This window comes from Globicephala melas, chromosome 6, assembly GCF_963455315.2.
Source record: "Globicephala melas chromosome 6, mGloMel1.2, whole genome shotgun sequence".
NCBI classification, from domain to species: Eukaryota; Metazoa; Chordata; class Mammalia; order Artiodactyla; family Delphinidae; genus Globicephala; species Globicephala melas.
The window spans coordinates 14,376,653-14,390,904 of record NC_083319.1 but is presented as its reverse complement, the minus strand read 5'-3'; the positions used below and the strand labels follow the sequence as shown (position 1 = coordinate 14,390,904).

General features: G+C 42.4%; 1 protein-coding gene across 3 annotated transcripts in view; it reads right to left on the bottom strand.

Annotated features, from left to right (window-relative positions):
- CDK5RAP2 (CDK5 regulatory subunit associated protein 2) overlaps nt 1-14,252 on the bottom strand; it is a 181,933-nt gene that overhangs the window by 155,112 nt on the left and 12,569 nt on the right. For all 3 annotated transcript variants that reach the window (XM_030858863.3, XM_060300553.1, XM_060300554.2), the window contains exon 3: nt 14,166-14,233. In XM_030858863.3, the coding sequence (XP_030714723.2) occupies nt 14,166-14,233 (68 nt within the window). The remainder of the gene's footprint in view (nt 1-14,165; nt 14,234-14,252) is intronic.

The following is a 14,252-nucleotide window of genomic DNA, read 5'->3' as shown; positions in this document are numbered from 1 at the left end:
AATTCCCAAGTACTTAGAAATTAAATAGCACATTTCTAAACAATCCATGGGTAAAAGAGAAAAATCAAAAGATATTTTGAATAAATGAAAATGAAAATAAATCAAAATTTGTAGGATGCAGTTAGAGTAATATTTAGAGGGAAATTTATATTATTAAATACTTTGGAAAAGAAGAAATATATACCTATTATATATAAAGTAGATAACTAATAAGGACATACTGTATAGCACAGGGAACTCTACTCAATACTCTGTATTCCTATATGGGAAAAGAATCTCAAAGAGTGGATATATGTATATGTATAACTGATTCACTTTGCTGTACAGCGGAAACTAACCCAACGTTGTAAATCAACTATACTCCAATAAAAATTTTTTTAAAAAGGAAGAAATATCTCAAATCAATAATCTAAGCTTCTATTTTAAGAAACCATGAAGAGAGCAAAATAAACCCAAAGCAAAAAGAATGAAGGATATAATAAACATAAGAGCAGAAATCAATGAAATGGAAAAGAGAAAAACAATAGGGAAAAATCAATTTAAAAAGGAGATATGGGGATATATGTATATGTAGAGCTGATTCATTTTGTTATAAAGCAGAAACTAACACACCACTGCAAAGCAATTATACTCCAATAAAGATGTTAAAAAAAAAAAGATAGCTCTTTTCAAATGATCAATGAAACTCATACCTCTAGCAAGACTGGCAAAAAAAAAAGACATAAATTACCAATATCAAGAATGAAAGAGGAGTTATCATTACAGATTCCACAGTAATTAAAAGGATAATATGAAAATAATGCATACAAACCTATGCATGGAAATTGGAGAACTTAGATGAAATAACACAATTCCTTCAAAGGTACAAATTATCAAAATTCACCAAAGAAGAAATAAGAGAAACTGAATAGTCCTATAGCTACTTAAAAACTTAAAATTTGTAATAAAAAACCTTCCAAAAAAGAAAATTCCAAATCAAGATGATTTCAGTAGCAATTTCCACCAAATACCTAAATTTCTACCAATTTTACACAATCTCTTCCAGAAAATAGAAGATGAGGGAACTTTCCCACTTCATTTTGTCAGGGCAGCGTTACCCTCATAAAATCAGACCAAAATATTACAAGAAAACTACAGACTAAATCCTTCAGGAATGATAGACACAAAATACTCAACTAAATTTTAACGAGTTGGAAAAACATATTAACACATCATGAGTGGGATTTATCCCAGGAATGTAAGGTTACTTCAATATTCCAAAGTCAATCCATGTAATCCACCAAACTAAAAGACTAAAGAAGAAAAAATACATACGATCACATCAACAGAGGCAGGAGAAAGCATTTGACACTCAACAGCCTCTCAGGATAAAAATTCAGCAAACTAGGAATTAAAGAAAACTTCCTTTATCTGCTAAAGAATGTCTACAAAAAAATACACATCTACAAAAAACATATTTACTTAAAGATGAAGAATTGAATGTTATTCCCCTAACATCAAGAATAAGGAAAGGATATCGGTTCTCACAGTTCCTATTCAACACTGTATTTGAAGTCCCAGACAGCGCAGTAAGGCAAGGGAAGAAAACAAAAGGCATCCAGATTGGAAAGGAAGAAATAAAACAATCTTTATTTGCATATAATGACCATACATATTAAAAAATCCCAAGGAATCTACAAAAACAGCTCCCAGAATTCATTAAGTGAGTTTAGCAAAGTCAACTTGCAGATATCAATCATATTTCAATATACTAGCAATGAACAATCAGAAACTGAAAATTTTTTAAATACCATTTACAATATCTCCAAACAGTGAAATTTTTAAGTATAAACCTAATAAAACATTACATATGCTTAAGAGCACACAATGCTGATGAAATCAAGACCCTAAATATGTGAGGAAACTTACTTACCAAATTCATGGATTGGAAACCTCAATATAATAAAGTTGTCAATTCTCTCCAAATTGATCTATAGATTTAACACAATCCCAATCAAAATCCCAAGAGTTCTTATAGATAAAGACATGCTGATTATGAAATTTATTTGGAACAGTAAAAGAGGTGAGTGAAAACAACTTTGAAAAAGAATCCAGTGAAACAGAATACAGAAATAGACCCATACAACTATGGCCAATTGATTTTTGACAAAGGTGCAAAGACAATTCAATAGAGAAAGGATAGTGTTTTCATTTTCAACACATGACATCGGAACAATCAAACAACTATTTACAAAAAAATGAACCCTGATCTATCATACTTTAAACAAGCATTAAGTCAAATTAGATCACAGATCTAAATGTAAAACGTAAAATTGTACCTGTAAGGCCAACTGGCCTGAGGCAGGGGAACACAATCAGATTCACAGGTTGCATCAGACCGAAATTCTCCGGACCACCCAGTTCCAGAAACTGCCCTGGAGACATTCCGGACCACCCAGTTCCAGGAACTGACCTGGGGACTTTGAACCCAGCCCAGCCTTCCCGCCTTTCGAGGGGCGGGTCTAACGGTCCCCCAGGATACCCGAAAAGACCACCAAATAAGGAATACCCTGCGCCCTCCCAGATTCACCACACCCCTTTCCCTTCTTCCCCTATAAAATCTTGCCCAACCCTCGCCCGGGTGCGACTTCTCTGGCCCCCTTTCTCTCAGACCAGTGAACCTCGCCCGGGAGTGCTCCCTAATAAAGCTCACTTGAAGCTTTCCTCTGTTTCGTGATGCCGTTTGTTAAGATTCGACCTTACAGTACCTTTCAGAAGAACACACAGGGAAAAATCTTCGGGACCTACAGCGACGCAGAGTTCTTAGCTATAATATGATCCATAAAAAACTTTTTTTAAAATCAATAAACTGAGCTTCATCAAAATCTAAATAAAACGTTTGCTTTGGAAAAGCACAGTGTTAAGAGAATGAAAAGACAAGCTACACAGAGAGAAAATATTTGCAAATCACAAATCCAAGACAGGAACTGCATCTAGAATACATAAATAACTCCCAAGATGTAATTGTTAGAAAACTCAATTAAAAGAAAAACAAAAAACAGGCAAAAGATTTGAAAAGAAACTTCACAGGAGAAGATATACAGATGACAAATAAGCACAAGAAAAGATCTTTAACATCTTCAGCCATTAGGAAAAAGCAAATTAAAACTACAATGAGATACCACTACACAGCTATTAGAATGACTTAAAAAAAATTTTTTTAATTAACAATACCAAATGCTGATAAAGATGTGGAACAAATGGAATTCTCATACTCTGCTGATGGGAATGCAAAATGGCACAATCACTCTGGAGGACAGTTTGGCGGTTTCTTACCAAAAAAAAAAAAACTACACGTACCATATGACCCAGCAATCCCAGTCCTAGGTATTTTCCCTAGAGAAACAAAAACCTATGTCCACACAAAAAAAAGTACACAGGAATGTTTACTGCAGCTTTATTAATAACCACCAAAACATGGAAAGAACCTGAATGTTCTTCAAAGGGTGAATGAATAAAGTGTACATCCATATGATGGAAAAATATTCAACTACAGTGATAAACGACAACATGAATGAACTTCAAAGATATTATGGTGAGGAAAAGAAGCTAGCCTCAAAGATTACATACTGTATGCTTCCATTTATATCATATCTGGAAAAAGCAAAATTATAGGGACTAAGAACAGAGGATTAGCTGCCAGAGGTCTGGGGTGAACAGTCTGACCACAAAGAGGCAACACATGGGCATTTTTTGGCATTACGGAACATTCTGATTGTGGTTGACAGTCACATGAGCCTAAAGCCGTATACACCTATACCAAAAAAATTAAAAATAAGTAAATATATATTTTTTCGATTATGACGAAAGTTACAAGGGACTATACATATGTCAAAACTCAGCCAACACTTAGGGCTTCCCTGGTGGTGCAGTGGTTGAGAGTCCGCCTGCCGATGCAGGGGACGCGGGTTCGTGCCCCGGTCCGGGAAGATCCCACATACCGCGGCTGGGCCCGTGAGCCATGGCCGCTGAGCCTGCGCGTCCAGAGCCTGTGCTCCGCAACGGGAGAGGCCACAACAGCGAGAGGCCCGCGTACCACAAAAAAAATAATAAAATAAATTAAAAAAATTAAACTTGTGAGTTTTATTTCATGTAAATTATATCTCAATAAAGTTGATTTTAAAATAAGTAAAATAAAATATAGCAAAATATTAATAGCCATACTTGAATGCCAATACATCACCATAAACATACGTTCATTGGCATTTTTCTTCAGCATTTTAAAAAATAATTGGTAATAGTATGTAATACTCTTTCTAAAAAACTTTTTAATACTTTTATGACTGATAAAAGAAAGAGATTAACATATTCTACATTAAGTATATTTCAAACTCTCTGCCCCTGGCCCCTTGTTAACACTTAAGGTTTCAATTTTGTGGCTAAGAACAGCAGCGCAAGAAACAACCGGTAGGTTCGTTAAAGCCTCCTTTTAAATGTTTTAAGGAAACAGCACATAAAACATTCATTCAAACAAAAAAGTCTACCCCGCCAGATGCTTCCTATAAAGAGAAACCTTATTCTATTACTCGGCTACCAATAAATTATTTATGGAGTGGGCTTAGAATGCCCACATTGTGCGCACTGCTAGAATTCTTAGCAACACTTGAAAGAATATTTGTCCTATTTATAGGTAAAGAAGTTGTTGTTTTTTTTTTTAATGAGAGGAAGGTAAATAAGCCTTCAGAAGGTCACTGCAAATGCCAGACAAGCCCAAATGAATACAATGAAATACAGGCAACATCTTTTCTGCAACAACGTCAGCCTCATTTCTCTGCTTAATACCACTGCCCTCATGAAGTTTTCTCTGACTACCCCATCAGGCTGTACTGGGGTCCTTCTAAATGTTGCCACACACCCTCTAATTTCTTTATCATGGCAACTATCACACTGCATTGTACCAGTTGGGTTATTTGCCTTTCTACCCAATCCATCTCTAAGAGATGGGGAACCATATCTTTGTGTGTATTCTAGTCTAAAACATAAGAGATGGTCGCTAAATACCCAATGGCCGGATGAATGGACACATTTAAGAATTTCTTGAAGGCAAAGTGAGGCAAGGAGAGATCCATAGGCTTCAGAGTCAGACAAATCTGGTTAACACCACTCCATTGCTTTTTTTCTATCACTCTTGGAATAAAGCTTCCTGCCGTGGCCCCAGGGTTGTGTGAGCTGGCTCCGCTATCGGCCTCGGGTAGAGCCCTCACCCTCACCGCAACGCTCCAGCCTCCCTGGCCTCCCTTCTGGTCCTCACATAAGCCACCCTGTCTGCCTGCACAGCTCTTCCTGCAGCACTTCCCAGGGTGGCTCAGTCTCAGCCTTTCCATCTCAGCTCAAATGTCAGCACCTCAGAGACGCCCTTCCTAGTCACCTGCTCTAAAGCAGACCTGTCTCCACCACCTCCACCAAGTTACTCTCTAACACAGACCTCTTGTCTTCTTGCTAGAGGTTGTCACAATCTGTATTCATACTATTTACTTACACGTGCGTTATTTACTATCATGCTTGTCACATGAACATAATCCACTTCTAGAGGGCAGGGACCTCATTATCTATCTGCTCATGGCTATTTCCCCTGAGGTTTTAGCACAGTGTCTGGAAAACAGCAGACATTTGTTGAATTTGTTGACATTCAACATTTGTTGAACGAATGAATAAATTAATGAATGAATACAGTCCAGACTACCTTACTAGCCATGTGACCTTAGTCAGGTTCATTTTTCTGTGTGCCTCAGTTCCTTTATCTATAAAAATGGGATTATAATAAGGCCTGTTTCAGAGAGCTATTATAAGGATTAAAGGAAATTAATTGGGATGTTTAGTATTGTGCCTGGCACAGCATAAGAACTTAAAATATTAATATTCTTTTCATTTGTACTTTTCATCTGTACTTGAAACAAGTTCAAGAAATGAAAAAAAAAAATTGAGTTGGAAACACTGGAAACACCTTACCATACAGCAGTTATAAATACCTCAAAATATAAAACCCACCAAATATGACAGAAACTCAATGTTCAAAAGTAAGCTAGGGACTTCCCTGGTGGCGCAGTGGTTAAGAATCCGCCTGCCAATGAAGGAGACAAGGGTTTGAACCCTGGTCCGGGAAGATCCCACATGCCGCGGAGCAACTCAGCCCGTGCGCCACAACTACTGAGCCTGCGCTCTAGAGCCCATGAGCCACAACTACTGAGCCCGCATGCCACAACTACTGAAGCCTGCGTGCCTAGAGCCCATGCTCCACAACAAGAGAAGCCACCACAAGGAGAAGCCCGTGCACCACAACGAAGAGTAGCCCCTGCTCCCTGCAACTAGAGAAAGCCCGTGTGCAGTAACGAAGACCCAACACAGCCAAAAATAAATAAAATAATAAATTAAAAAAATAAAAATTAAAAATAAATTAAATAAATTAAAAAAAAGAAAAGTAAGCTAACACAAGACTGTACCTGCCACATTCCGGCTCCTGCAACTCAAGTGTGACTGTGGAGCTGCAACATCTGAAATGGGAACCATCCCAACTTGATCATGGGGTGGAGCTTTCAGGAGCTGGAGCAGCCGCAGCTCAGCAGCGGGACTGACCCTGAAGGAGCTACTAGTTGGTCATTATGGCTTCCTCCCATTCCCACTTCCAACCCCACCCCCCATCAAAGGCCTTCCTAGCCTACAGCACATCAAAAAGGGAAGAAAAACAAAAGCCAACAACATAAAAAAGAATCAGGACGACTCCAACCAACTGAACTCTCAGCAAGGTGCCTAACTCTGGCAATCAGTTTCAACGGCTTGCAAGAGCCTGGGCCTCCAAAGCTGAAGCTCACCCACCAGATCACCTTTCAATTCAAGGCACAAGGAATAAGAGCAAGGGCCCTGGGGTCAGCAGACTAGGAAACGGATGTTCAGCCGCATAACCTTGGGAAAACTAACACCTTTGAGTCACTGTTGGCTCATCTATAAAATGAGGATAAAAATCAATTACCTCACAGGGGTGTTGTGACAAGTAAATGAGCTGAAGTACCTGGCAGAGCCTGGCACGGAGCAAGCAGAAAACACAGGATAGCTTTCAAAAGGAATCCAGTTCTCACTAAGCCCTCAATACGCAGATCTTCGGGCCTCTGTCAATTTTTTATCCTCTTTGAAAGTCCAAAAACTGTTAGACCATTCACCTAGACAACAAAAAAACCATGAAATCTTGCTGCCCAGAGTTCATCTCCGGTAAACAATACCGCAGGTAAGGCAATTCTGCCAGCAGCAACTAAGTGAGGTTAGTACAATGAGGAAGACACTTCGGAATTAGTTTCTGATTCCAGTACTCTCCCGGTGTCCTCAAATCATCCAGAAAACTGTTACTAGGCAAACATCTATTTATTAACAAACAATACTGTAGCAATGACAGAATTTTAAAACCCAAATAACACTTGGAATACAACTATCTTACGAAAGCAACTCTATTTATGTTCTTTTCAGCCTTTGCTCATGAATACACATCTTTTTGTAAAATTATAACATAAGTGAATTTGTATAATCCATTGTTTTCCCCTAACATATCTTAAATATTTTCATGTTGCTGCATAATTCACATAATTATCACTTAAAATGACTGCACTAAATTCCACTGAATTGATTCACAGTCCATCACTTAACCCTTTCTCTCTTGCCCACTTATGGATCCAGTGTGCTCTAGGAGAAGCCTACAGGCTTTACAACCAGAAAGACCAGGTTTGAATTTTGCCTTCTTTTTTTAAATGTTTTATTTTATTTATTTATTTAGCTGCACCGGGTCTTAGTTGGGGCATGTGGGATCTAGCTTCCTGATCAGGGATCGAACCTGGGCCCCCTGCATTGGGAGCGCAGAGTCTTAACCACTGGACCACCAAGGAAGTCCCAATTTTGCCTTCTTTTTGTTTCTCAATCACGCTAAACTCATGGGCAAGTCGTTAATCTCTCCAACCTCCACTTCCTCACCTGTGAAATACCTTCATCACAAGCTTGTTGCAATAAGCCAAAGAGATAACAAACGTCAAATATAATTCCCTTGTTCCCAATTTTTCCCCATTACATACAATGTGGCAACAAACACCGTCATGCCCAGAGCTTTCTTCCTCCCACTGGGTTGTCTCCTCAGGACAAATTTTCCCAAAATGGATTATCGGGCTCAAGAGTAATATTATTTGTATGACCATCAAAATCTCTTTTCAAATGGCCTTCAAAAAGATTGTAAAGATTTCCTGTTATTGTGTAATGCTTAAGTTGTATGTCACTGTTTGAAAATTTTAAAACCTATAGTAGCTTGCTTAAAATTACAAAAGAGAAAAAAGCGTTCACACAAAAATAATTTTAAAATAGTGGATTTTGAACATTATGTCATTTTAGGAAATAGCAATAAAATTGCAACATCATTTTTTTGGACCACATTTATAGACAAAATTCATCACTTTGGATCATTTCCACAAATCTTTTAACTTGTTACTTGTAAAAAGTTACAAATAAAAGTTGAGTTTTGCTTCTTAAAAAAAAAAGATTGTAAAAATTTACACCGCCCAGCCCGCCATCTGGCCAGGTCTTTGGAAGGCATGGCTGGGACGTGCAGAGGTCCGAGAACTCACAGCATTCGATCCAACACACAGGAGGCCATCCTACCACACAAGTGAACCTCTGCACGGAGCACAGACATCCCACAGCCAGAAGCCCAACTTGATTCCCAAGGCCCCAGGCACTGACAGGCCCCATCTCCTGCAGAGCCAGCACCCCAGGGTGGCGGCGACACCCACTCTGTCAGCTCCAGACTTGGCCTCAACCACGTCCACCGGCCTGCACCCCACGCGATTCTTGCTCTCCTGCCTGGTTCTAAAGGCGTCCCTGTTCTCCTTCTCAGCCTCCCCTCGCCCTCATCACTGCCTGCTCTCCTAAGACTGGGGCGTCTGCGTGCTCCCTCCCTGCTGCTACACTGCTCCAGCCACTTGATTCACAAGAACGTGGCAGCCACCCGCATCTGCTTAAGACCCGGGATACCAGGCACCGTCCTGGCATATGTTACTTCATCCTCACCACGGCCCTAGGAGTTAAGCATTACTTTTCCCATTTCACAGATAAGGCAACCAAAGTTTACAGCTTTAGTATCTTATACAAGGTCACAAATTCATCTCATCAACAAGCATTTATTAAGCGACTACCATCTTGTTCAGTTCGGTGCTGAGCACTAGGGACGAAGCAGAGGAGACACGTTAAGCACCCACACCAATAAAATACACCATTACAGACAGTCATGGGACTCATGGTGGGAAAGACTGGGCCCCGAGGGCTGGCTGGGTCCCCAGCGAGCTGGGGAAGGGAGTGAGGGACGGCCTCTCGAACAAGGTCACATCAAGGCTGAGACGTGAAGGGCAAGGGGCCTGCCCCTCGGGAGGAGGAGAAAGGGCGGCCCCAGCAGAGGGAGGAGACGTGGGAAGGCCCAACTGCGCAGCTGAGAGCAGCCTGCGTGCTGCAGCACCAAGTGTACCGCCGGTGACACAGCGCAGGGTGTCAGGGGCCGTGGCAAGAAGTTAGGGATTTCATTCCAAAGCCAAAGAAACATCCCAGAAGGATCAGCCGAAACTGACAACTGATGGGGCAGAACCGAGGGGCCTGTGATAGAATCCTCAGCTCAGAGGGCACACCAGCAGGCACTGGGCACCCACTGTGTGCCAGGCATCACGCTAGGTGCTTTCCACACCAGAACTCATATAACCCCCATGACGATTCTGAATGAAAGACCGTATCAGCCCCCAGGTCAGTTAGTGACAGGGCCAAGACCTAAAACCCAATTCTGGTCATCTCCAAGTGCGTGTCATGTCCCCGTACCACCGTGCTTCTGAAGCTTCAAGGGCCGTGCAGGCCTGGTGGGGCTGGAGAGTGAAGGGGGCTATTCTCTGTGAGGAAGTAAGCCACCATATGGAGGTTACAGAGCAAATCTGAAGATGCAAATCTCCTGGCCATACCACAGATAAAACATTAAACTTGACCAGCTGCCTCGGCTCAGACCAAGACTTTTCAACAAAAAGGAGTAAGGGCCTTGAAACGAGAACACCAGCACCTCAGGGCAGGTGGATTTGAAACAAGAGCAGCAGGGTCTATCCTAAGGAAATAACCACATAACTGTACAAAGACACATGCGCCAGGATATTCACCACAGCTTTGTTTATAATAGTGAAGAATTAGAAACAATCTGAACGTCGCACAGGAAGAGATTACGTAAATTATGGTTCAATCCATCCCTTTGAAAACAAGTCTTTATGAACTTAAGACAGTCATTAAATAATACTAGCCACTTGTATCAACAGACGTGGAAAGCTACACGTGTCACTCTCTGTCACAGTAAAAGCCAGAATTAAACGCTTCTACATACGGATAAAGATAGCTACCCGGGGCTTCCCTGGTGGCGCAGTGGTTGAGAGTTCGCCTGCCGATGCAGGGGACGCGGGTTCGTGCCCCGGTCCGGGAAGATCCCACATACCGCGGAGCAGCTGGGCCCGTGAGCCATGGCCGCTGAGCCTGCACGTCCGGAGCCTGTGCTCCCCAACGGGAGAGGCCACAACAGTGAGAGGCCCGCGTACCGCAAAAAAAAGAAAAAAGATAGCTACCCGGACTGGACATGATGAACCAGATTCTGGGTCTCCCCACTTGCTCAAAACATTTTGAAAGAAACAAAGGGAGAGAGACAGAGAGAGAGAAACTGCAGTCTCTGAAACAGATCACACCAGGTAAGCACAGTCCTTTACAAAACACATCTCAGCCAATACTCCTCTGGTCCAGGGAGCCCCCCACTATAGTGGGGAGCTAGAAAGGCTCCCACTGAAGACCAGACTGATAACTGATCTGCCAACTAATCTGCTAACTAATCTGCCAACCTCCTGCTATAAGGCCTGCCGTGCGGGTGATCACACCTCAGCTGACGAGGGCACTAGACAATGGGTCACCAGTTTAAAGGCCCACAAGAAGGCGTGTGGCTTTTACATGTCGGAAGAGGACTCAGAGTGTAACAGAAAGACCTCCTGTGTCAGAGGCCTGCGGTCAGAACCCAAAGAAGTCCCTCTGCCTCTCTGGGCTTGAGTCCCCATGTGTCAGATGTAGGGTGAGCCGACAATGCGGGCAGACTTTCTTCCCAACACCTCCGGACCCCTCCCCTTAGCTCAGGCATCATCCCTCCCCCCGACCATGACTCACTGTAGTCTTTCAACCCATCACAGCGCCACCAGCCTCGCTCCCTCCTCCATCCATGTAGTCACCAGCCTGGCCGATCTTTTGAAGCAGGATTCCGGTCACTTCCCTCCCCAGATTAAAATCCACCACTGGCTCCCCTTCATCTCCAGGAAAAAACTAAAAAGAAGCAGTGTAGCATACAGGAGCCTGCAGAATCTGACCCCTGCCTGCTTCAGTGGCCTCACTTCTCTCAGGCCCTCCATCCTACCGCCTCCTTCCAGCCAAAGGGAACTTAGATTCCCAACCTCCTCACACGCCATCATGCCTCTCTCTACGTCGTCACACGTGAGCCCTTGTGCCTGGGGTGCTCTCTCAATCCTCTCATCTTGGCTAACCCTAATCCCGACTTTTCCTGATGACCTTCCTCCAGGGAGGCTGCCCTAAGTCCCCTAGGTCAGGTTCGGGGCCCCTGCTCTGTGCCCCAGAGCACCCTGTACTTAACCCCTAGCACTGCACTATTTTCTTATCCATCTCCCTAACTAGACTGCGAGCCTCTTGACAGGGAGACTTACAGGGTCTTAATTTACTGCCAATTCCCTAGCCCCTGGCACAGCCTGGCACGGGACATGTATTTGAAAATATTCACTGATGAATGGATGAACTCTAAGCAAAACCAGGAGGCCCGTATTTTGCTAGACCCTTGCTAGTAGACTCTGATGTTCAGATATCTGTCATCTAAGACTAGAATAAAAGAAACCAAGAGTTTCCCCTTTAAATCAAAAGTATTCTAGTCCCCTCTTTAACACGCACGCGGACTTTAAAATCAGCATCAGGCGCCAGGAGCATCTCCCATGAGCACCCAACACAGAGATCACGTATTTAGTAGCGCAGGCCAGAGGAAAACGTTCAGTGTTTTATAAAGACCTGAAAGCGAGACACTGAGAACAGTGTGGTCATTTCAATTTCAACTGCAGAATTTGCTCTTGAAAATGCTACAATAAAAAATATCAATGCCATAAAAAACCTAACAGCAGCCAAAGGACCACAGTCACGAAGAAAAAAACATAAATCCTGAAACATACTGGCAGAGAAGGCTCTCCCTCACCTTTAAGAAAATCAGTATTTGGGTCATCAAGAACACATCTGAGCAAGGGAAACGTGAATCACATGGCAGAGTAGACAAAAATAACAACAATAAACAGAACAGTAAGAAGGAGAAATAGGTAACACACAAAATGAACTCTGTGCTAGGCATATGTGTTTCACATATATTTACTCATGAATCCACACAACAGCCCTATGAAGTAGGAACTTGTAACATGTCCATTTTAAAGACAAAGAAAGTACAGAGAGGTTAAGTGACTGGCCCAAGGTCACCCAGCAGAAGTGGATGAGCAGGCAGTCTGGCTCCAGAGGCCGTGGTCCTCAGGCAGCACAGACTGCCTCTGAAAACAGCTTTGCCATGTTGCATCCCTCAGCCTCTGTTTCTCCTACATATAATAAAGAGGGTTGGATTCAATTCAGAGATTTCTCCCAGTTCAAAAGGCAGACAACAAAACGTGAAGCCGAAATTCTGAGATTCTGTTAAATTTTTCCATCTAGAAATAAAAATCAAAACTGTGCCCTTCAAAACTTAAATAACTCTGTATCTTGCAGAGCTGCTTCAATATTAAAGTAATATATATGAAGAGCTTAACGCTTCAAGTTCCCAGCTCAGAGCAAGAGCTCAATAAACAGTAGCTATTATTACTCTTATGATAAAGCAGGAACAACCATTTAATAGTAGAGCACACTTTAATTATACACGATGTGGAATCATCAAATCTCATCTGTTTCAGGCCCCAGGCCCCACAGCATAGATCGGGTTGTAGAGTTGAAATTGTAACAACTCAAAGCTCAGAAATTACTTGTTCCCATTAGAGATCTGACAAGTCATTTCTTCAATTGGTCACTGGTGGTTTGCAGATAACTGATAGCAGTAATGAGTATTCTAAATTAAATCCAGAGACAGTACCACTCTTTTCAGGAAAGACAACTGGAGAGAGAGAAACATGATGGTGGTGTCCTCCACCCTCTGTGTCCTCCATCTTCTCTCTGATAAATATCTCCCGTGTCCTGCACAGTATGGATTTCATTTGGTTGCAAATGAAGAAGAGTCTAGATCTTCCCATGACAAATGAGAGCGTTGAGCAGGTAACTTGTTAAGGAGAACTGGAATTGGGAAAATAACCTTCTTTTCCTGTTACTTGACAACAAACCCCGTCCACTAACAAATGAAACACACAATGCTGGAAGACAGTAAGCACTGAAGCCAAATCCATCACTGAGCAATCCATTCTGAGACAATCACCACACAGCAGTGGGAACAGGCCGCTCGTGTTTCATTCGACAGCAACAAAGATGCAGCCTGCGAAATGCAAGGAGGCCACACAGCGCAGCAAAAAGAATAACTTTTTTGCTTTGGAGTCATTAAAAACCTGGATTCAGACCCCAGCTCTGTCACTCGAGTATGATGTGACCGTAAGCGAGCCTCCCCTAGTCTTAAGATTCTTTACCTGTAAAATGCGGATAATACAAAATACCTCCGTCACAGTGAGGATTCAATGGGGACCATAAATAACACGGCTTACATCACAGGAAAGCCCTTAATACATGTTAGTGCCTCTCAGCTGTGCTACATGGTGACATCCTCTTATTTGGGACACCAGAAATACACCAAACTCCCCAAGGCTGGAAACCACTGATCCTGTTGGAACCCGTAACTGGCCTGTGTACAAAGGGCCGTCTGTGTAGGAATGTGAAGGTCACCCAGAGAGCACCCACGAGCTCTGGCATTCCTCCCAACCCTGGCCTTATCCAGTCTGGATGCTTCTTAAGAAATACAGCTCCCTCCTGGGTCTGGCTGGACAGTGGCTGCAGACGTGATTTGTGAGGGATGGTAATTTGGTATCTCCACTTACGTTTTCAAAGTCCTTCATGTTCCGGGCTCTGGTGGGAGACACCATTTCTTCCGACACATGTGGGAGCACTATAAAAAGGTAAAACAG